This window comes from Cololabis saira, chromosome 2, assembly GCF_033807715.1.
Source record: "Cololabis saira isolate AMF1-May2022 chromosome 2, fColSai1.1, whole genome shotgun sequence".
NCBI classification, from domain to species: domain Eukaryota; kingdom Metazoa; phylum Chordata; class Actinopteri; order Beloniformes; family Belonidae; genus Cololabis; species Cololabis saira.
Genome location: NC_084588.1, coordinates 39,043,657 through 39,067,148, shown reverse-complemented (window position 1 = coordinate 39,067,148; position 23,492 = coordinate 39,043,657). Strand labels below are relative to the sequence as shown.

The 23,492-nt window shown below is 38.5% G+C and overlaps 1 protein-coding gene across 1 annotated transcript in view; it reads right to left on the bottom strand.

The window, feature by feature from the left end:
* ush2a (Usher syndrome 2A (autosomal recessive, mild)) overlaps nucleotides 1-23,492 on the bottom strand; it is a 275,510-nt gene that overhangs the window by 232,181 nt on the left and 19,837 nt on the right. The window contains exons 6-10 of the mRNA XM_061745247.1: nucleotides 14,926-15,061; nucleotides 7,720-7,783; nucleotides 3,135-3,236; nucleotides 2,826-3,015; nucleotides 1,018-1,232 (exon numbers count right to left, since the gene is read on the bottom strand). Of these exons, the coding sequence (XP_061601231.1) occupies nucleotides 1,018-1,232; nucleotides 2,826-3,015; nucleotides 3,135-3,236; nucleotides 7,720-7,783; nucleotides 14,926-15,061 (707 nt within the window). The remainder of the gene's footprint in view (nucleotides 1-1,017; nucleotides 1,233-2,825; nucleotides 3,016-3,134; nucleotides 3,237-7,719; nucleotides 7,784-14,925; nucleotides 15,062-23,492) is intronic.

Here is a 23,492-nt window from a genome sequence, read left to right as displayed (position 1 = left end):
GCGAAAACTCAAACGAAAGTGCCAGCAGACACGTTAGCCCACGCATCTACAATCCATCCCCAAACTGTGGCGTAACTTGCCCGGTGCTGCCTTCCACTCTTTGTGAAACTGCGGTCTCCATCGTCATCCATCGCTCCCACGCCGCTCGCAGGCAGTTTCTGTCCATTAGCGTGGCAGCCAAGCACAACAGTAAACGACGGAGCCCGGCGCCGGGCAGGCCGACCTCCCCGCCCGCGGGGACGGCGGCTGCCGCTCGGGCGGCGGCTCCTCCGGAACGCACGGTGTTTCTCAAAGCGCTCCCGAGGGAGCCGCGGTGAGAGCCCCCGACAACACACATTCGGCGCACTGCACTATTGGGCTCGCCGCACATTTTGAAAAAAATATAAGGCGTTTATATGCGCCTTATGGTCGTGAAAATACGGTAGGGATGAAAACATATTTTTAAAACAAGACAGTCTGACTATTATTGCAACAAAGTTGAACATATTAGCATGAGAGTCAGAGACTCACCTTTGGAGGCGGCCTTTTCGGGCATATACAGACCTCCATTTCCACACTGTCACGCAGTAGTAGATGAATGGTAGAAAGTGAATGGTTGACTCGATAATCACTCCTGTGGCTTTATCATACTTTTTAGGCTTCATCATTTATAATGCTGAAGTGTACGAATTTATTTCAAATTTGGCACCAGCACTGAATGTCCTAAAGGCCTCTGTATATCTTTGCTCCTGTGATTCTCAAAATATAGTAATACTTTCCATGTAATACAATGTAAAATATGTAGTACAATGTTTACTGGTTGATGTCCACAAAGAAAAGATTTTTGATTTGATTTTAATAATTTGTATTTGATTTAAAGGCAAAATGACATTATCTAACCTGTCATCTAGTATGAAACTCAAGATAATCCCTGTGATCTTTGTCTCAGTGTTCATAGGTTTTTGTTTTTTTCTTTGGTTTTTAACACTTCGATATGGAGTGTCTCAGCAAGTATTTATTCAATGTAGTAACACCAACCTGGGCAATTGTAAACAGTTGACTCCGTCTGGCTTTAGTATAGGTCCATCGTTCTGCATTTCAAACACATTGCAGTTTCTGGCCATATACTGCCAGTCCAACCAGGGCTGCTCAATGTTGCTAGCATTTCCAGACTCTGTGAGATCCAGCTTCCGTCTCTGGATCAAAACTGATTCAGGTAAAGGACCTCCGAATTGAAGTATTACATAGAACACCTGAAGAAGAAAGGGATACATGTTAAGATGAATATTAACAGATTCAGAATATAAGTGCACTAAAATTTAAGAACATCTGGCATTGACATTTGTAAATATTGATTTTTTTAAACTAATTGGCTGTTTGACAGCCATTTGGATGATCACTTCGAGAGATAAAATTGAGTATCTTAGCAAATGTAACCAAAGCAAGGTAGCATTAGTAAGAATAACACTGAGCCAGACACACAAGTTTGACTGACATAGAAATTTGAAAAGGATTGTGCAATTAAAAGGATTTTATTCCTCCTAACAAATACAATAGGTAATGCTGTCAAGCGATTAAAGAAATTGAGGGATTCATTAATTAAGATCTGTAATTAATTAATCTAATTCATCTCTTTTTTAATCTATTTATTAATTAATATAATTTATCTTTTTAACAGACTTGAACAGATGCAGTCCTAGTTGTTTACATCCACTTGGCAAGAACATTTGCCAGCCTCACTGTCGCAGTCGTGCGCATGCGCGCGGGGCTCTCCTCCGGTCTAGTTTGGGGAAGAGCGTTGCTGTGGCAACATCGGTTCTGCTAACGTTAGCGGTGGCTGCGCTCACGACCGGGTGCTTTACGTTTATGTGGCTAAACTTGGGCTGCTTCGGTAGTAAGCAAAGTTCTTTCCACAAAAAACACATACCACTTTACCTTTATTAAAGGTGCCGTCGGGGCTTTTTAGAAATGTAAATTCCCCATTCACTGGACTGACAACTTTCACATGCTCCTCCATTTTCACCTCTCTTCTCCACTGCCAGCGTCTGCTAACCACGCCCACACACAGTGACAGCCAATCAGTGTCCACTTCAAGTTGTGACGTAGCCTTGTTTTCCACCCACAACTCAAGTATAAGAAGCCCACCGCACAAACACAGATTTCAAAATAAAGGCAATTTGCAAACAGAAAAAGTAAAGTTAGAGATTAAACCGTAGATTAAACGATTAAAAAACATAACGCGCTAAATTTGCCTATGATTAATTAATCGCAATTACCGCAATGCGTCACTGAGAAGCATCGCAGGTCCTTCCTCCCTGCTGCCGTTAGACTCCACAACCAGGCCTATGATAAACGGACAATGATAACAAGATGTGCACTATCTCCCGACCTCATACACATCCTACCTGCTTTTTTTTTTACACTGTTGTTTTTTCTTCTCATTCTGCACTACTTTTATTTTTATTCCACTGTATATACTGTTTTATATTTTGTAATTATATATTTCTTACTTTTTTTATCCTTCTTTCGCTGCATGTGTGTGTGTGTGTGTGTGTACTACTGCTGCACAAAGTGAATTTCTCCACTGAGGGATGAATAAAGGACTATCTAATCTAATCCAATCTAACGTCCTAATTTGACCCCTCTAACAATAGGGTTCAAGAAAAAAAAGCCTTTCTAAAAAAAAAAAGAAGTCCAAATATAGCCTTGTATTTGTCAAACCTATATTATTAGCCATATAAAACACAATATTTAATGTAGTTTTTTTTAAATCTCTAGATATATCCATCCTTATGGTAGAAAATGATGAGTGCTTGGGTTCACATGTCTAATAATATTTGCATTACCTGGTACTGTCCATTAGCCAAATTCACTATTATAGTGACTCCTTCATCCAGTTCTTGCGTTGTCATGATCTTAGATAGCCATGTGGTACCCATGTCCTGATCATTGATGTAACTGAGTGGATGAGCATTAATGTTCAGTCTTAAGACCCTGTCATTGGTGGTGTCCTCAACCGCATTGGGAATGCAGTACCTGTAAACGGGGATAATAGTGGTATCAGTATCTGAAAACTGGCAAACTAAACAACTATCACATTCACAAAAAATATTTCTTAAAAATTAAAAAGTATATAGGAAGTTGTGATGCAGTACCGCTCAACTAAAGGGTGTACTCTCGAGTGACTGGGAGGGCAGCGACACTCAGACTGGACATGGAGCTCAGGCAGGACTCCAGAGTACAATTCAACAATTTCTCTGTAAAAAACAAAGACAAAACACAGAATAGAATACAATACAGTGCAATCTTATGTCCAAATTGACAGCAACAGCTTTCAGCTCAACAAACATGGCTCCATTATGTAGAAGAATAATATTGAAAAAGAATATGGGCCAGATTGCATTATTGCTAGTTTCAAATTCAAAGTCCCAAAAACGTTTTTAATCCCCCAAGGGAAATTAATTGTTGCAGTAGTTTTCATGATTTAAGACTCTTCCGAGATTAATTGTAGAGTTGTATTGCTGTCTCCAGGAAAGATCTCCTGTAGCAGTCTGGGTTGCAGTGTATCTGAAGAAGACTGGAGGCAGGGCCACTGTGTCATGGACAACCCTGAGCACCTCTGCGTGGTGTGTGTTGTGTTGTGGAGGATGCTCAAGGTTGTCCATGATCTTCATTAGTTTATGAAGCATCCTCCTTCACACAATCAGCTCCAGACATTCCCCAGAACAGAGCCAGCCTTCTTTATCAGATTGTTTCGTTTCTTTAAGTCACTGGCTCTGATGCAGCTCCTCCAACAGATGATGGAAGATGTGATTGAAGCCTCCACAACAGATTTGCAGAATATATACATCTTGCTGCAAATGCTGAAGGACGTAAGCTTCTTCAAGAAGTAAAGTTTGTTCTGCCAGTTCTTATAAAACAGCATCATTGTTGAATCTCTATTCCATGCTGTTGTTCAGGTGAACCCTGAGGTATTTATACTCCTCCACTGCTCCAACTTCTTGTACCATGATGGAAAAACTACTTAACTCAATCCGGGCTCTCTTAAAATCAACAATCATCTCCTTTGTCTTGTTCACATTCACGGTGAGATGATTGCTCGTAGCCCCATACCAGAGAACAGTCCACCAGTTCTCTACCTGTGTCCTCTGGAATCTCTTACATAGTACTGCAGGCTGGACGGTGTTAAATGCACTGGAGAAATCGAAGAACATGATCCTCACAGTACTGCTTGCTTGCTTTGTTCAGATGATTGTTGGTTCATTGACGCATCTCTGACCCCACTACAATAAGCAAAAAACACTTTGTCCTGGAAGGTGCTTGTTTGGTTATTCAGGTGGGCCAATAAAAGTCTCTCCATGACTTTCATTATGTGGGATGTTAGGGCTACAGAGCTATAGTCATTAGGAGAAAATGATTGGTACGTGAACAAGGCAGGATGCCTTCCACATTGCTAGAACCTTATCCTGGCTAAGGCAAAGGTTGAACATGTGCTGCAGAATCCCACATAGCTGGTACAAACAGAGTTTCAGTTCTATGGGTCTGACGCCATCTGGATCTGCGGTTTTGTTCTTGTTCAGTTTCTTCACTTGGCTGCTATGGGCAGACAGGGAGACAATGATGGAGCAGCAGCAAGATCCATGACTGAGGTGGAAGATGAGACAGCTGAGGTGTGACAGGGAAGCTGTGGGTCCGGGAATGATGGGGGTGTGTTTGGGTGGGGGCAGGAGTGGAGGATGCTGAGCTTGTTTCTGAATTGAACGTGTTGAATAATGTATTCAGTTCATTGGTTCTGTCCAGACATGCATCTATCTGGTCCTCCTTCTGCTTGAAGTCTGTGATCTTCATCTGAAGAAGTTTTTTCTGCTGGAGCTTGTTCTCCAGCCTCCTCCTGTACACCTCCTTGCTGTCTCTAATCTTAACTTTCAGTTATTTTTGTACTGACCTCAATAATTCTGTCCTCCAACCTTTCAGGTCTCTGGTGAACCAGAATTCAGTGGGCTTACATGCACATCTAAATCAAGCTATTGGCAACAATCTAGCTAAGGATTAAACTGGAGTTACAGAGAAATCCAAGTATTCATGGATGAGAAGACAAACGATTATTGAGTGAGATGCGTTTGACTCCGCGATGTGGCGCCACTCGTGGTGTTAGGTTAGTTCTTTGTTGTTCAACTTCTTCTTCTCCTACTGTGTTGTTGATATTCTGGCTTTCACAGTGTCGTCACTTCCAGAAGGGGGAGTCCCGGGACAGTCACTAGCTCGGCTAAGCGTGGGTTGCATATACATGCCGGAATAACTCGAATTAGGACGCATTATCTGGTTCTAGCAGCTCAATCTCAAGAGCTTCATTTCGGTTTGACTACAGCCCAGCAAAGGTGTATAGACGGCTTTTAAAGAATTGATAACGGTTAGATTTAGGCAACAAATCAACGTTCTGTTAGTGCATGTAAACGGCCTGTTCTGGTGAGGAAGATATTGATATAATGAGCCACACATTCAGTCATCACATGGATGTAATTTCCACATGGCTCACAGAGTGAATCCCAGACTATAGCCTCAAAACACCACTGCAGTTTCTTTTGCTTCCTGTGACTACCTCCTCATACCTTTTTGGTCACAGGTTGCCTCGTGATGATGGCTTTGTAGGTGGAGGAGAGAAAGACCAGATTATCCCGACAGGATGCCGAGAGCAAATCATGCAGAGGAGCTGTATGGATGTTTAACATTTGTATAAAAAAGGTTTTTGTTTTCGCTGGTGGGATTGGACAAAAACGTTGGAAATGTGGCCGAAATGCGGTTGAAATCACCAGTGACGTCTTGGAATGTGCTCGGCCGTTGTGTCTGTAGCTTAACAATAGCAGAGCCGATGACGATCAAACCCAGGAACTGCACCAGCTGGTGGCGGGATGTAAACTGCCACTACGATAACACTGGTAAATTGTAGGACAGAAGCTCACATCTTCATAGTTCAATATTCAGGATGCAGAAACGATGTTTCACAGTAGCATGACTTGGATTACACCATCTGCTTTTGACAAACAATACAATTCCACCGTCCTTGCTTTTTCCGACCCTTTTCAAGTCTATCAGTGCGTCCGAAATGCCATACTAAAAAGTATATACTAAAAAGTATACTTAAGTTCGGCACACTTTGGAGTAAATATCAGTAGTGTGCATTAATTCGGACGTACTATTAAGAGCGCACATGTCACTTCCTGCCGTTGGGAGGAAGTGACGTGTCACAGCAGCAGTAGCAGCGCACCACTCTTTCCCGTTTATTCTGGCCGAAACAAGATGACATTATATAATATTATTATATACGAATATTATAATATTAATATTATATAATAATATTATTATACATAATATTATACTTATGACATATACGTATCACTTAGCAACCAAACGCTGCTTCATTGTATTGTGGGAAGTTTCTGCTCAGCTAGTGTCCATCAATCCACACTAATACATTTCTCCGGAATGAGTATGGATAGAGCATACTATTGAGTACGTTCTAATGTTTCGGACGCACTAAAAAATCTCACATACTCATTTTGCATACTCATTAGGGTTGGAAGTATGCAATTTCGGTTGCAGCCTATGTCTACCCGTATCATCTGAAGGCCAGGCAGAGAGATTCTGAAGTCCCGGATATTATGCACCTCCGTCCACATCAGTAAGGCACATAATACTGCATTGCTCAAACTCAAAATTTGTCCTATTCAGCACTGAAGCTCATCTTATTCGCATTCGTCATCTTATTTGCAAGAGACTGGTCATTACCAATGATCACATTTGGAAGCGCTGGGTTTAAACTTCCTCTCTGGCTTTCTGCTTTGTTCCTGTTTTACACAGTGATTTGGGGTTTTGGTCTTGATGTAATCTGGCTTCTTAATATCTTCATCAGCTGCTCCTGCTTGTAAACAACTTGTCCGTTGCCATGGTTGAACATCATAACAGGCCGTAATAAATGAAAAAGTATTAAAGTTTGACTTTTAAAGTTTTTGATCGCAATTGCTGTGCCCTCAAAAAAATTATCACATCAAGTACTAGATGTTTCCTGTCCTGCATGTTTGCTTCAACTTGGCACTTGTAAGATTTAACAGGAGTCTAAGTGATAACTTAAAAAGTAGGAGTTCTTTATCTCCGCCTATGCACTAATTTATCTGTTATTTACTTTTATTTAGACCCACAAACAGCACTGCTTCTAATTAAGGTCAATAGATTAATTGAATAGATCACAGAGATACAATCACGTCAGATTAATATATATATGACATGCTATGAAATTAATAGTAGGCTACTATGTCTGTACACATTTAAATATATACTGTGTGCACACACACTTGTCATACACATAAATATATATATATATATATATATATATATATATATATATATATATATATATATATATATATATATATATATACATACATACAGTATACATATACATATATACACATATACACATCTGCTTGTGTGTGTGTGTGTGTGTGTGTGTGTGTGTGTGTGTGTGTGTGTGTGTGTGTGTGTGTGTGTGTGTGTGTGTGTGTGTGTGTGTGTGTGTGTGTGTGTGTGTGTGTATACACTGTTTAAAGATTTCTGCTTTGAAACTTACAGTTCCCCTTCCTTGTTCTTACTAATCTTCTCTTAAACACTCATTTCCTTTAAGGTTCCTCTTTCATTCTCACGCAGTAGGTGCTTATTACAAGTCTGTCGTTCTATTTAACTCACCTGTTGGTCAAAGTGGCAGGATAAAATCTGAAGTCTTGCATCTGCCCAATGAACTGATTAGACCCTGGAGAGATGAAAGGAGTGTTGAAAAGACCATAAAGAAGGTATTAATGGGTTAGCACTGAAGGCAATGAATGAGAGGATTTCACAGTATTTAGTAGATTATCTTATCAGCTTTTTGATACCAGCCAAGTGAGGCAGCCAACATCTGACTATAATGGCCAAGTTCACAATACAAAGCCGAAAAGGATCTGCCACAGTCCTCATTTGTCTCCACAAGAGAGCAGCAAGGCTTCTGAAAGAAAAGTCATTGGCTTGGATGATGGAAGTGCAATAGAGGTTCCTTTTAAAGATTTAGTATTTGCTTCAAGTCCTGGCAAAAATATGAAATCACCACATTAGGAGAATGTTTGTTCAACAGTATTTTGTTGAAAGAAAAAAGGAAAAAAAAAAAGGTAATTAAATGTCTCAATATTCCAATGGGTACCAATAAATACGATATATTTAACAAAAGAACGTTCTGACTTTTTAAAACTTAATATTTAGCTTTTTTCAAATCAATAACAGGATTACTAAGTCATGATCTCCTTTTACTAGATTTCTGCTTAAAAACAACTGTGAAGGACAGGTTTTAATGATTATGTTGCTATACAAAATTAATACATATACATTTATAATCTATACATATACAAACACATGTACATACAGTATGCAATCAAAACAAGTGACATTGTAAAAAAAAAGACCCATCACCTCAGAGAAAGTACAGGAAAGCAGTATCGATTCACTTCTGTTAATTTCTGCATGTGCATTTGGTGTGTGTCTGGGGTGTGTAGGTATGACGTATATTATGTTTACAACAATTAATTGAATAAATAACAAATAATTGATCATATTAATTATGAAAAGAATTACTGAAATTTTAGCTGAAACACATTGTATAAATCCACATAAAGGTCACTGACAAACATATTCCTCCATTGATATATAGGGTAGCGCAGGAGGCAGCTTGCATTGCCTGCTGCAACGCCTACATGTAAGCAACAAAGAACACATAAATAGTGATAAGAGAAGCGAGGCCGTAAACAAAAATAGCAGCAACAAAACTACTGTAGGAATTAGGGTGAGGCACATAGAGGGAACGATTTAAAAAAATAGTCATCAAGAAATCCATGGCCGTAATGTGTGTTTTTTGTGTGCATGCAAGCATATACGTGAGCACTGGTATCTAGGTTTTTTTTTGGGGGGGGGGGGTTCGATTGTGTATAAATAACTTTTCATGATATGTTTATGAATAAACATAAATAAATGTGGGGAAAATATGAATATACAGTACACAATACTGCGCAAATGTGTTAGATACATTTGCTATTGTTGTTATTATGACATCACATTTTATTTTATAATTTATATATATATATATATATATATATATATATATATATATATAATTTATACGTGCGTGTGTATGCAACCATTTCACACTATACACTGTCACATTCAAGGCAACTCTTAACAAGCTTACGGTATTTATTCTCAAACAACCCAAACGTGTGGTATTCTGAACATGATGGCAAAATATCCAGACACACATTTGGAATACTGAAACACCAACACTGTTCCACAGATAGCTTCCTACTGTCTAACCAAGTTGAAGTTTGACTAAGTTTTACAGAATGGATAACGTCTCTAAGCATTGACAGAAGCCTTGCCATGTCTGGCTTTCTCTGTGAAATTGTGTGTCAGAGGATTTACCATGTGTGTTCCAAAAATGTACTTGAGAGAAAGGATGCGTGTGCATTTGGGTATCTGCACTCAAGAGAGGCTTTGGTGTGTCTGGCACAGCCACAGTATAAGTGTGTGTGTTTTGGGTAGAGTGTACAATACGGTATATGCATGTAAAACAGAGAGTGTGAAGGAGTGTTATGGTGTAAGAGTGCGTTTCATCAGTGTATGGTTGTGTGGCTCAGGATTTTTTTTAGAGTGTGGAAAAGGGATTATGCCTTCTTCTGAAAAGCACTCTCCCCATTGTTAATGGGATGATGAAAGGTAAGCTTTAATTCCTTCCACTTTTATAGGTCTCGCTTCTGTCTGTGTGTTTTAATTTCAATTGTCCACTTTTTTCCTATTTGTTTCTATAATGATAAAAAAAGATCATATAAGTAATCGATGAGTGTTTTGTTATTACGTCGTTATTTATCTCGGGGACCAGGAAACTTTAATATTCAACATATACCTAAGCTTAGAATTTTGACAAAAAAAAGCAAAGGGGTTTTTTTTCATGTGAATATATTAGTTTAATTTTCTTTTGAATTATTTGCTAACTTTGAAGAGACATCGTCTTGCTCTAACAATATTCCAATATGAGATGTTTTGTTGCATATTTTCAGTTTAAGAGAAGACAGCTGTCCATCTTTAGTGCTAACAAAGATGCAGTTTAAACTCATATAAAAGAAGTGACAGATTACTCGTATAACAATGAACACTGGATTCATTTTCTTTGGAATTATTACATAACTCTACTAACTATGTAACTCTTGGGGAAAACAGCCAAATAAGAACATTTGTCATTATACTATGCAAATACAAAATCAGTCAAACAATGACACATACCTTCTTTTAACCATGCCATCATTTATTTAACAAAAAGCCCCCTAAAAAAAAATTAATTAAAAAAAAATCCTGTGGGCAATACCAAGTACACCCATGATTCAATAGCTTGGAGATACACTTTTGGCAGCAATATATTTCATTTATCGTTTTTCTGTATGACTTTATCAGTCTCTTAAAATCACTGTGTAGAAATAATGGCCAGCACCTCTTAACAACATTGCTTCACCTCATTATAGTTTTAGGGCATTCTAATGCACAGTTATGTTAAAGGTCCTGCCACAGCAATTCAGTTGGGTTGAGGTCTGGACTTCGACTGAGCCAGTCCAAAACCTTCATCCTTTTATTTTTCTGTCTATTTTACAACCATTCCGATGCAGAACTGCCAGTGTGCCACAAAGCATTGTACTGTATAGACCACAGTCTAAGTGTAGTCGTTTAGCCCTGATTTAAGGTATCTTAAGCAAAGCACCTCCAGTTTCAGGGACTGAAGAGTATTTGGACAAGTAACAGGAAAGACGTTAAGTGGCCAGGTGTGGTCCATTCCCTCAATACTCTAAGTCAAGACAAATGAAGCAGATAAAAGCTGTGGAGTTGATAGCCAGCATCGAATTGTTCTAAAACCCACGATGATCATCAATGGATGTCAGGTATTGAATTGACATTTGGCAGCAGTTTGACTTCAGCTACCGATAGGAAGTCCAAGGAGATCTTAGTACAAGTGAAGGAGACCATTATTAGACTGAAAAACAACATAAATTCACAAGAGAGTTAGTAAAAACCCTAGACTACTTTGCAATTGGTAATATTATACAGTATTTCAACCCTCTTATTTAGGGTATAATAATATTAAACTCTCATAGACCTATTAATGTGTTATTTAGCAGTGCTTTCCTGTATTTATTGAGGATAAAGAACTGCAAAAGGTAAAATGGAACCTTAGTTGTGGGAGGTGTTGTTCCTAGGTTGTCCTCCTGTTTACCCAAAACGCAATTTGGAAATGAATGGCTTTGCTCCGTGAGATCGCTGTTCTTGTTAATTGTTATACTTTTCAGGTCAGTACACAGTGAAACAGCCCATGAATAACATTAGAAGATTAACTGTACTTATTGTTTCATCATGTATTGATGTGTTATGATGTTGACTTTTCTTCTAATATTTGCAAGTTTAAGCGGCCAAGATTTACTTTATCAGTTAAGTTACCTGCCTCTGGGAAGTCACTTTTACGTAGCTGACAATATTTAATTTCAATATTTAAGTAATGTTAATGTATTTTGAAAAAGCATAACTATATAAGTTATGTTGTTAGTTGAGTCCATGAATTAAACAGCTAAATTTAATAAAGCTTAAGAACAGTTGAGTAATCCTGGTACTGCACTACAACTTAGTAGTAATGTAGGAAAACCAGTGACTTAAAAGAGTTATGTACAGTAGTTATTGGTCACTTACGGAAGATATGATTTATGGAAATGTAATATTGCACTTTATTTGAACACTATAATAATATTTTTGGTGAACAAGTTGCCTGATTTCAACCCAACAGAGCATACTTTTCAACTGCTGCGGAACAAAACTGAAGGTGAGCAGCAACTGAGCAGGTCTGGCAAAGCAATTCCAGAGGAAACACAGAATTTGGTGATGTACATGGACCCCAACCTTCCGTCACTGACAGCAAAGGATTTACATCAAAGCTTTAAAAATGATGGTAACATTTTGCAAATATGTCGAAATACTTTTGACCCTATTAAAATGAAGGTAATTTGCTTAAAATAGCTATAATTCCTAAATGGCAAATGAAGTGGCAAAATGAGATGGCCACAAAAACTTGATTATTTAATATTTTAATCTATCTTGTGGTGGTGTAACAAAGGAAAATCATAAAATAACTCTTGCCACTGTTCAACTACTTTAATGACCTGACTGCTGTTCTACTGTAGATATGCTGATTGCTGGGTTAACTTCTTTTTTCCTTCAAAGCACATGCTTTTATTTCCAGAAAGATGCCTTAAAACGATTAGATAAAATACATTTTATCATCATGTCAATGGAAACCTCTCATTCTGGAGACCCCGCTTTAGATCTACATTTACACTTTACATTTACAGTACTGCTACATGTCACATCTATACTCCGATTCCTTGTTGTTAAGTTGATTGCTCATTACTCCCAATGCTATATACTGTCATTGGCTGGTTGTATGTCTTGTGAATGCCTTACAATGGCTGGTGTATTTTCCTTTTGTAACAATGCAGCTGGCGGCGTGCGGCACGGTCACCCATAGCAGTCCTTCATATAGTACACCCCACAGTGTTGATATGTCCCTCAATATCTACATCTATCGATGAGGAGTGATGAGATTGGGCTATAATAATGATTGGAATGCGACTTCTTTGACTGAAATGAGCTGAATAAGGAGCTAAATTAGACAGGCACCGAAGGCAATGCTTTGCATTAACATACGCCCCACTAGGAATGGGCGATATTTTACCGTTCATGATAAACCGTCAAAAAAATTCCCCACGGTAAGAATTTGTCATGTCGCGGTAAAAACGATAAATTCCCGTTGATGACGTTTTTGTGTAAAGCTGATTTATGGTTCTGTGTTAAATCCACGCACAACGTACGTGAAGGAAGGAAGGAAGGAAGGAAGGAAGGAAGGAAGGAAGGAAGGAAGGAAGGAAGGAAGGAAGGAAGGAAGGAAGGAAGGAAGGAAGGAAGGAAGGAAGGAAGGAAGGATGGAAAGGGGAGAAGGAAGGGAGAAAACAAGGAAAGGAGGAAGGAAGGGAGGAAGGAAGGAAGGAAGGAAGGAAGGAAGGAAGGAAGGAAGGAAGGAAGGAAGGAAGGAAGGAAGGAAGGAAGGAAGGAAGGAAGGAAGGAAGGAAGGAAGGAAGGAAGGAAAGAAGGAAGGAAGGAAGGGGGGAAAGAAGGAAGGAAGGAAGGAAGGAAGGAAGGAAGGAAGGAAGGAAGGAAGGAAGGAAGGAAGGAAGGAAGGAAGGAAGGAAGGAAGGAAGGAAGGGAGAAAAGAGGAAGGGAAGAAGGAAGGAGAGAGCAGGAGGAAAGAAGGAAGGAAGGGAAAAGGAAGGAAGGAAGGAAATGAGCCTGAAAGAAAGAAAGAAAGAAAGAAAGAAAGAAAGAAAGAAAGAAAGAAAGAAAGAAAGAAAGAAAGAAAGAAAGAAAGAAAGAAAGAAAGAAAGAAAGAAAGAAAGAAAGAAAGAAAGAAAGATAATTGATACGTTGATACGTTTTTGTGTAACAAAAATGGCGGATCTGAGAGCGAGATAGATTTATAGTTACAAAGGTGGAGTTCAATTGGTATTTTTTTTTTATCGTCATTTTTATCGTTATCGGGATAAATGCCAGAAATTATCGTGATCAATTTTTTTTGTCCATACCGCCCATCCCTACTCCCCACTGCACAGTTTGTTCCCATTACATCCTCTACGACAGGGCTGGGACCTCAAGGGTCAGTGTCCTGCATGTTTTGGATGTTTGTTTGCATCAACACAACTGATCCAAATGAATGGTCATCATCGGCTTGTCCTCAAGGTTTGCTCAAGTCTGTTAAAGACAGCCATTTGTATTAGGGTGTAATGAAGCAGGGAGACATCTAAAACATGCAGGACACCGGCCCTTGAGGACCAAGACTACCCACCCCTGCTCTAAATCATTTGTGTATTTAAGGTGCTCATCTCTGCCTTGACAACCAATGAACAAGTGCCAAGGTTGCTGGTGACTCAAAAAGTCCCACCACCACCCACAAAGCAGTTCAGTGGTTTCTGCCTCGACACTACGTTCTTCTAACTATAATATTATGGCTGTGCATTGACAGTTATTCTCTTGACAACTTCTTGTCCTATTCATAATTTTTAGCTAGTTTCCAAAACAGGCTTCCTTGTCAGTCGATATATCTGATTAGCTTTTGCATAATCAATCCTATTGAAATTCTCAGCACAGGGGCTGGGTACAACAACCATTTTCTCTCTCACAAACACAAACGCACACCTGCATACACACTCTCAGTGCCCCAAGCCAATCAGTTGCATTGATCAAACCCTCTGATGTGATCTTCAGCTGATCAGATGCTACCTGTTCTGAACTAGGGATCAATGGTTGATAAACGAGAATAAAAACACTCGTTTATCACTCTCGATATGAACAGACATATTTTTTTCTCAATTTCTCTGCTATTGACTCTGAAACGGCTTGCAGGCACCACAAATCAATCACAGTTGTGAAGCTGAAACAGGATAATAGTTGGAAGCAAAATAAAGGTGAAGTAGTCATTGACAGCATATTAAAGACAGTCATGATAAACCCTAAAGACATTTTTCTACTCCCAGAGACGATTTTGTCTGTAAAAATATCATTTCAGGCTTTAATTGTTTTTAAATGCTGTTAACTCATTACTAATGATTGCTATTGAGAGTAACCTACATTTCATCTTAATATATTATTACATACATTAAAGTACAGATACAGGAAGTATAGTGCACTACTGAAGACCTGAAATGACTCCACAAATACAGCTTTCAACTTTTTTAATTAAAACCTATGAGACTTACACACCTAAGAGATTAAAGAAAGACTAACTCTTACCATTAGAGCTAAGGCCCACCCACATGGCACTGTCCTCGCTGATATCAGAGATTGCGCTGGTCAGAAGTTTGGTGTCAAATGGTGTTCCGTCTTCCTCGAGTCCATCAAGAAAAAGACTTGCCCGTCGGTCATGGATCTGGGAATACAACAGCGATTGAGATTTATGCCTCTGATGACCACACATACCGCACTTTGGGGAACATGTGGCGTTTCAGAACAAGCAAATAAAAAGAATAAAACTATGACAACTAAACTATGTCAGCTTCAGTAAGAAAAGGAGTAAATGAGTGCTGATTTTTTTTCAAACTACTTTCAGCGTGGTGTTCCATTTGATTGTGTTGATAAGAACAACTATCATTGTTTATTATTACCTGTATTAAAGCTATACAAAACTTTATGGTACAAATATGGAGGGATGCCTGAATAAATTACAAAAAACAACATTTGATACCATTCAGGAAATGGCTAAAGGGGAAAATGCAGGTGCAAAGACCTCACTGGAACACATAACTTCTTGGAGAAAGTGTCACTTGCTCTGCGTGTTCATGTAAGCATCGTTTTTGTAAAAGTGTATGCCCACTCCAGGGCTACATATCTGTGCATGTGTATTACCACACATGTGTGAATTATACATTCGGCTAATCTTCCAGTTCATTTCCCCAGTAGCAGAAAGGGCCTCAGGCTAAACTGCCTCCACTGCAAATTAGCTTTCTGTTTGACCAGAAATCTCCTCTCTACTCCCCTCTCCTTTCCTGATCTGCACCATGAATATTAAAAACTGCATGGCTGACAATACCGTCAAAGCAAGAGCAGTTCCTTTTCACATCAAACCCAGAAATGATAGTTCCATTTGAGGGACACCCCCACCTCGCCCAAACTTCTCTGCCAAAAAGAAGAAAATTTGAATGTGCCCTGTCCCACCTTCTTCCATCACTGCACTCTCCATATCACGTTTGGAAAACATACCTTGGAACCACTGATACAGTAAATGTTACTCATTCTGTTTTACTTGAATCCCCTCGTTTGTTCCATTATCCTCATCTGTGTTTTGCCTCACTTTGTCATTTTTCCTCTTCATGAGGTCATTCACTTGCTTCATCTTTCCGAGTTTCTGTCTCCTATTTAAATTTTTCTACCATCTATTTGTCATTATCATTTTCACTTTCTTTTGTCCATCAGCCGATGACATCCTCTACTCATCCCCCTTCTTGTCGTTCTTCCCCATGTTTATCTTGCCCTGTCACTCTCACTTGTTTTCAGCTCTTTAGGAGAGTTGAAAGGTGTGAGGAGGGAAATAAGTCCAAGTCAAAAAAAACGCCTTTAGGGGATGAAGGCAGGCCCAGACAAGTGTCTGCCTCTCAGAGGATAGTTAAGACGCCCAGGCAGACACTTTCATGATGGATGATTGAAGACTGGCAAGCGCATGAGAGCAAAAGAGTGCAGGACTGAATAAAAAAAAGGAAAAAGAGAAAGGAGGGAGAAAAAGAAAAGTCAAAGCACAGAGAGAGAGCTAGACGGAGGACCCTCCTTAGGAATCTCCGAGCCAGAGTTGTGTGGCTCTTGGGGAGATGTGAGGGAGTTGTCAGGTCTGATGTAAATGAATCCTGAAGTGCTTCATCTTTCTTAGCTGCCACACGTCCTTTTGAAAGACAGCCAACTCCTCTTTGTTAACTGGAAAATCCTGTCCTCCAATTTTTTCTTTTAATTTGTATTTTTTCTACCTCCTTCTTGCTATCGTTGTGTAATTTAGCCAAAGTAACTTTAGGGTTAGATAATCCTTTAGTGTCAATACCTAGTCTCATACAGACCAAATTCAAAGGAAAGAACTATAGATCAAACATCGCCCCATGATCTTTCTTTTACACAAAGGACATGTCAGCTTGTGAGAACTTCTTTTTAAAAAAGCACCATAAAGTACTACTTCTCCAAGCAAGTCCAGAAATACACAGCGAAACACAACCCAGCTTAAGAATAATCATCAATCACTAGATAGCTCAATTGGTCGAGCAACGCCCCACATTCAAAAGCTCCGGTCCTTCAGATTCGGAACCCAGTGTGTGGCGCTCTGCTGAGTGTCTTTCTCCCACTGTCTCTTCTGCCTTCTTTGGATAATGCAGGCTACTAGTGCTAGAATAATAATTACCCAAAACATAAGTATACTGCAAGGATACGTTTTCATACCATTCTACCCAGTCCTGCAACTACCAGCAACACAGTATACAGAAAAGCATCGTCATTTAGGAAAAGAGGGAGAAAAAAAGAGGCATTTCAGCTATGGAAAAAGCTAAGGTTGCTGGGACCTTCTACCCTGCACGCCACATCCTTCTTTTTTCATGCACTCACAAACTTACGAAATAAAAAAATATATCTTGGCAAAAAAATATTCCTGAATAAGGCTTAACTCATGTAAAAACTAAAAATAGACAGTAAACTGATCAGTGTAATATTGCAATCACTTTTGTCATCATGAGGTATAAGAAATCCAACAGAAATGGTGAGTATCAAGCAAAATAACCACATTTAATTTCAGAATCAAGCTTGAATTTCTTTCTTTTACAGTGAACACATTAAATAGAGTTCCTTATTTAAAAAAATAAATATCCTTCAACTTTGTTACTTAAAAGTTGTTTTTTCTTTTGTTTTTATGTTCTTAGGGAGTTTCAAGCACCCTGTTTCTGTGCAAAATTCACCCACTGGCAATAGTACCACATAAGCCTCTCTAAAAGCCCAGAGAAGCCTTGAGTGGAAAGCTTTTAGTGATCTGTAGACTGGCATTTTGACTAAAGCTCTTCTCGATTTTCACACTCCTGCCAAGCCATGGCTCAGTACACAGTGTGGACAAGTCTTTCTTCCAAGCCCACTTTGTAGCTGTAGGCTACAGAAGTAAGAGGTGGCAAATGAAACAGGATGACTGTCTCAAGACTGTTGCTACAGGTATGCAAATTTAAGGCAAGATAATTGTTTGTTGTTATATTGAAAAATGGCTGTGTAAGGCTTCCAGTTCAAAAAAGCCAGTTAGAAAATCTTACATACATCCTATGTTAAACCTTTTCATTATATAAAAGTGGCATATTGTCAGAATACCCACTTCTTTTATATTTTCTTTCACATTGTTATACATGGGACTCAGCACAGACAGGCAGATAACCAACTAAGAACATGGATGGTGATAGTGAGGAGTTGGGTGTCTGTCGGCGATGCTTTCTGATCACTGGGGGTATTTAGAGTGACATTAAAGTAACATGACAACACTAAGGACAAAACAGACTGTTTTAATGTCATGATTTACAGGTCCTGTAAGAACTGATGGGTGAATTTACTGATTTGAATGTAATATTATGCAAAATAAATGTATTAATCTAATAATACACAAAATGCAGGCCTGTCTTCATTTTCTGATAAGATAAAAAAAAATTTAATTTTCCCAGATTAAAGTTTTATGATTTTACAACAATCTCCCTCACATCACCACCGATGATGTCATCCACTCTACCAAAATCTCAACTTTAAATTCTGAAACAAATCTCTCTCATTCACACTTTCCACTCAACACCCATAAATTATATATCAATACAAAGACATTTTCATTGGTTTTCACGTGATATGACCTGTGTGGGCCTTTTACATTTTTTTCAAATAAACCTAGAGCTCAGAGTGCACCCATATTCTGTCTATGATTTTTAACGGGAGAGCAAGACAGATCATCTGTTCAGCACAGATGATCTAAACTCTTTTTAGCTCGCTCTAAATCCCAAATTAGAACCCCCACAGTCATAAAACGTACATCATTGTGTTCAGGAGAGACCTCCGCCTCTCACAGTGAAAGAAATTTTTAATACCTTTTACCGAAAATACGGCCAGTTGTTCGGAGACATAGGCTACGTTGGGCCTTGAGGGTGCCTGTGGCGTACAGGAGGCCCCTGGGGGCCAAAAATGTAAAAAATTCCGTCCAATTGGGTTAAACACACCTGTGTTGTCAGATTAGTTGTCATTAAGGTTGTCCAATTAAGCCATAAATCAGGTCAAACACTCTAATGGTGGGGCCCTGAGGTTAACAATGTGGTCAGCTGGGCCCTTGGGGCCAAAAATGTAAAAGTTGTCCAATACATATAAGTTGGGTCACACACTCCAATGTGGCCTTTGAGGCTCACTGCTAAAATATAAAAGTTGTGCAATTGGCCCATAACTTTGGTCGGCCACTCCAATGGAGGCCCTTAGACTTTTTCTTCCATAATGTGAGTTTTTGAATGTCTGAGCTGCATTTTACCACATTCACATTTTTACCTGATTTCAGCTTTTTCTTTAATTTGCAGTAGAATTTACTTTAAGAAATTAAGTTATTTCAAGTTAATTTAAGATATTTTTCACCTTCTTCATTCATTCCAACAATTTTATTTAAGATCAACACTAATCAAGCTATCAATGATTCCTTTTATGTCGTTCAGCCACTTGCTAAATTCTGCTAAATTTGATCATTCTGCTAGGCAGGGGTGTCGGACTCCACTCCTCGAGGGCCGGTGTCCCTGCAGGTTTTAGATGTTTCCCTGCTTCATTGCACCATGATACAAGTGACTGTGTCATCAACAGAACTATCCAGACTTTGATGACAAACTGGTGATGATGATTAATTAGAATCAGGTTTGTTAAAGCAGTGAAACATCTAAAACATGCAGGACACCGGCCCTTCTGGGATTCACTTTGACACCTGTGTGCTAGAGCTTTGCCTAAAGTCTTCAACTCATCCTCCCCTCTTCAATCGAGTTCCTTTCTTCAGCTGCTCTTCAGATTAATTTCTCTTCTGCTCATCTTCTTTTTTTAAACTGATCCTGCTGCCTTGAAGTTATTCTTCTTCTCTTCAGCTTATCTTCCTGTCTTCAGGTCTTACTCTGCTCTTTGGCTGATTTTATTCTTTTGGAGATAAACTTTTTATCTTTAGCTCATCTTCCTGGCTTCAGCTGATCTTACTCTTTTGACATCATCTTCACTTCTGCTCATCTTGCTGTATTAAGGCCATGTTTTTTTCTTCAGCAAATATTCCCCTTTCAATGCCTCCTTTTGTTTTCAACTCCTCTTTCTCTTCTTTCCTCATCTTAAAAGGAGCATGAGGCAGGATTGAGGGAGGATTTATGAAAAAAATTAGTATACGTTTTAATTTTTCTAGTAATAATGTCAGATGAAGCGTTCCAAACCATCCCGTGCCGGCTTCGCTGCTGGCTGCAGTACCCCCGACGGCCGCCGTGGCGAAGGTGGCGCTAATGAGTCTCATTTCTTAAAGGAGCCTCATGCTCCTTTAAGTTTTCAAATGTCTGAGGTATGTTTTACCATTTAATTAAATTGTTTACCCGTTTTGAGCATTTTCTTTGATTTTCAGCAGTTCAGGTGTTTTTTTCAACCAGGTTCAGCTCTCATTCAGCAACTCAGCTTTCAACCCTACATTTCAAAATAATTGTAGCTTTTTCTAGTTATCATTTGTGGAACTCCAAAAGTTGTTTCATTTACCTCAATCTCTTTCTCTCCAATAATTGTATTAATTATTGCATTAAAAATGTATGTTGTGCAGGGATATGTATATGTATACTGAATATCTAAGCAGACAGACAATCAATTTTATGCAAAATAAAAGATACAGACAGAGATGAAAATAACTACATACAGTACATGTCATTAACCCAACATAAATATTCACATGTGCATCAGTGTTTTTCCTGTGTCATATGAAATTCCAATTCACCTGTCCGTCGTTTTCTAGCTCCCTCTTATCAGGTGCTCTCCCCTTGTCATTATTTTAATCTTTCATATCTGTTTTCATTTTCACCCTTTTTAAAAATAATTTTTCAATCAATTTGCATTTAATAATGATTTACCACTCATTAAAAGGGTGTTGTTTTAATATATATTTAAACCCTTTGTGTGCAAAGAAAGTTGAAGTTAGCTTAAAAGGAGTATAAAGTGTTACATTTATATTAATTTATAGACCTTGCTCCATGACAGATGGGACTGTTAACAGGACAGTGGAGGTGTGTGGGATTGGATGAAGGGATGGATGGATGTTAAAAAAGTATTGTGATTACATTAAAAAATGAACAATCCCAAAGATTTGTTAAGGAAAAGTAAGACAAATGGAAGCATAAAGTGATGCAGGACAGAAAATTTAGTAAGAGCTGAAATTTTATAACGATGATGTTGCAGGATTTTTTTTTTCTTTACATCATTAAAAAGGAGGAATACAGTAAGGACACGTTCAGTAAATTGAGTACAAATAAAATATGTTATGCGTGAAAGAGGAGGTGAAGTTCAGATAAATCTTCCCTAAGTATTAAAACTGTTATAAAAGAGATCACCCCTTTGTCTATAAGGTTCAGACATATATTAGAAAATACAGTATAACCTCCCATCTTTATTGTACACTATGGCCATCATTACTCTGCTATCTTTCCAAAATAATAAATAAATCAATAATAACAATATTGACGACTACTACTATTACCACAATAATAACTGTTCAAGACATTTGAAGGCTCAATTTGATTTTTTTTTTTTCAGTGGAATGGTCTTGAGTCATTACCAACTAAATATAATAATCAATTTCCATTTCTTGTTCACAATTAAGCACTGGACTGGTGTGTTCAGACTTGGCCTTCAGTCCCTTTCAGACATGGATCGTTTCCATTTATCTGATGGCAAGAGCATGCTATCTTTATATCTAATTGAGCACACTTTTAATATTTGAATGAGCCCCTGGTCAATTTACCATAAAACTGGGATGGTGTTCTAATATGTCAGAACTAGTACCATTTGTACATTTCTTTCAGAATGGAATCAGTCAGATTTACATGAACTAACATGAACTATGTCGATATAATCTGACACCATCTGTTTCACATGTAAAATCATGATAGAGCCCCACCTCCATCTTTCCCGCTATGCATTTTTCACTATGCATTTTTCAGAAACAGTATAAGCTGCAAACCTTTTTTCTTCATTGTAGCAAACTTAGCTAAACTGTTGGCTTATCAAACCACTGATGTTGTCAAAGGTGATTTGATAAGGCAATGTTGAATTTGTAATATCAGTCAGGTTGGTATATGTTGGTATATGTGTACTCTTTATTGGTGTTATTTCAGATGCCATTTCAAATTAGATACATTTAATAGTTTCTGTATAACTTTAAATGGCACCTTACTTAAACATCTATGAATAAGTACAAAAAAATGTATACTGTACAAAACATATCCACACATGTGCTTACACATAATTGTAAACAGAATATACACAAATAACATCTATTTCTGACTTCTGGTGTCTGTAAACAAAAATAAAAGCATGGCTTTATTAGGAGGTTTGTAGCTTTATGGCTAAGGTGCGTTGTACAGAGAGGTTCAGGCTAAGTGTTACAGAACACGTTTGAGTCCCAGCCTGTGACCCTTGCGTGCCTGTCACTCAATGTGTCTCTGTCTGCTTTATTGTCTCTTCACTTTCAAAAGAATGTGTCTAGAACCAAAAGCCTTAAAAATGACTTTCTTAGGAATGTTTTAAATTAAAAATATACTATACGCATAAGGGTAGAAGTAGCAGAAGAGAAGCAAACGTGTTAACTGCTGACACAATACTTTGTGTTCTACAGTACTATTATAGATATTGGTATTCATATACTGTTTATTGCCATTCAGAATAAAAACTACAGTTCAGTGGTTATTTTTGGCATGTATTGCACAACTTCATTTATCACATGAGTTACTTTACTAAGGAATCCTACTTCATGTGAGTAAATGCATATATGAGCCTGTTTCCAAATTTATCACTCTTACTATTTTCTCTACAAACCTTCGGTGCAACACTTCAATATTTTGTTTGCCATTGCCCAAGTGCAGTAAACAAAGACACTCCCCCACCAAAAAAAGGAAAAAAAACTATTGTTATCTACCACATTCAAGCCTTTTCCATAATTCTCTCTGTCACTCACTCTCCCACTCATTTTCTCACTCACTCACTCTCTCTCTCTCACACACACACACACACACACACACACACACACACACACACACACACACACACACACACACACACAAGACAATGCCTTGACAGAAAGTCAGTACAGATGAAGTTAAAGAAAATGTTTTATTCCTCCAAGTAGACCAGCGGGTTTAAAAAAAAACATAGAGCACTTGTCAGACTAGCGTTGCATTCATGGAAATTATTGGGCATGTGCCTTGCCTTTGTAGACTGGGTCTGCTTTCCACGGATGCCATCAGATTCCAACAAGTTTGTATCAAGTTTAGAGGCTAGCTGCACACCTCAAAATCTATGCCATGTTTTTTAAGGCCTCATGCTGCCCTGCTTGTTAAGGTTGTTTCTGTAGGGGATGTCTGTTGTCATTTGGGTGTCTGAAAGGTCTAGAAAACTGTTTAGAAAAGTAGGAAATGCCAAATTATGATCCATATGAATGCCAGGATGTATGTTTTCCCAGCAGAAGATTGCATTATAAAAAAGATGAGGTCCATAATTACTTACTCTACTTGTTTACAGCTTGTTTGCAAGAAATAAACCTCAAGAGGTAAAACAAGCTG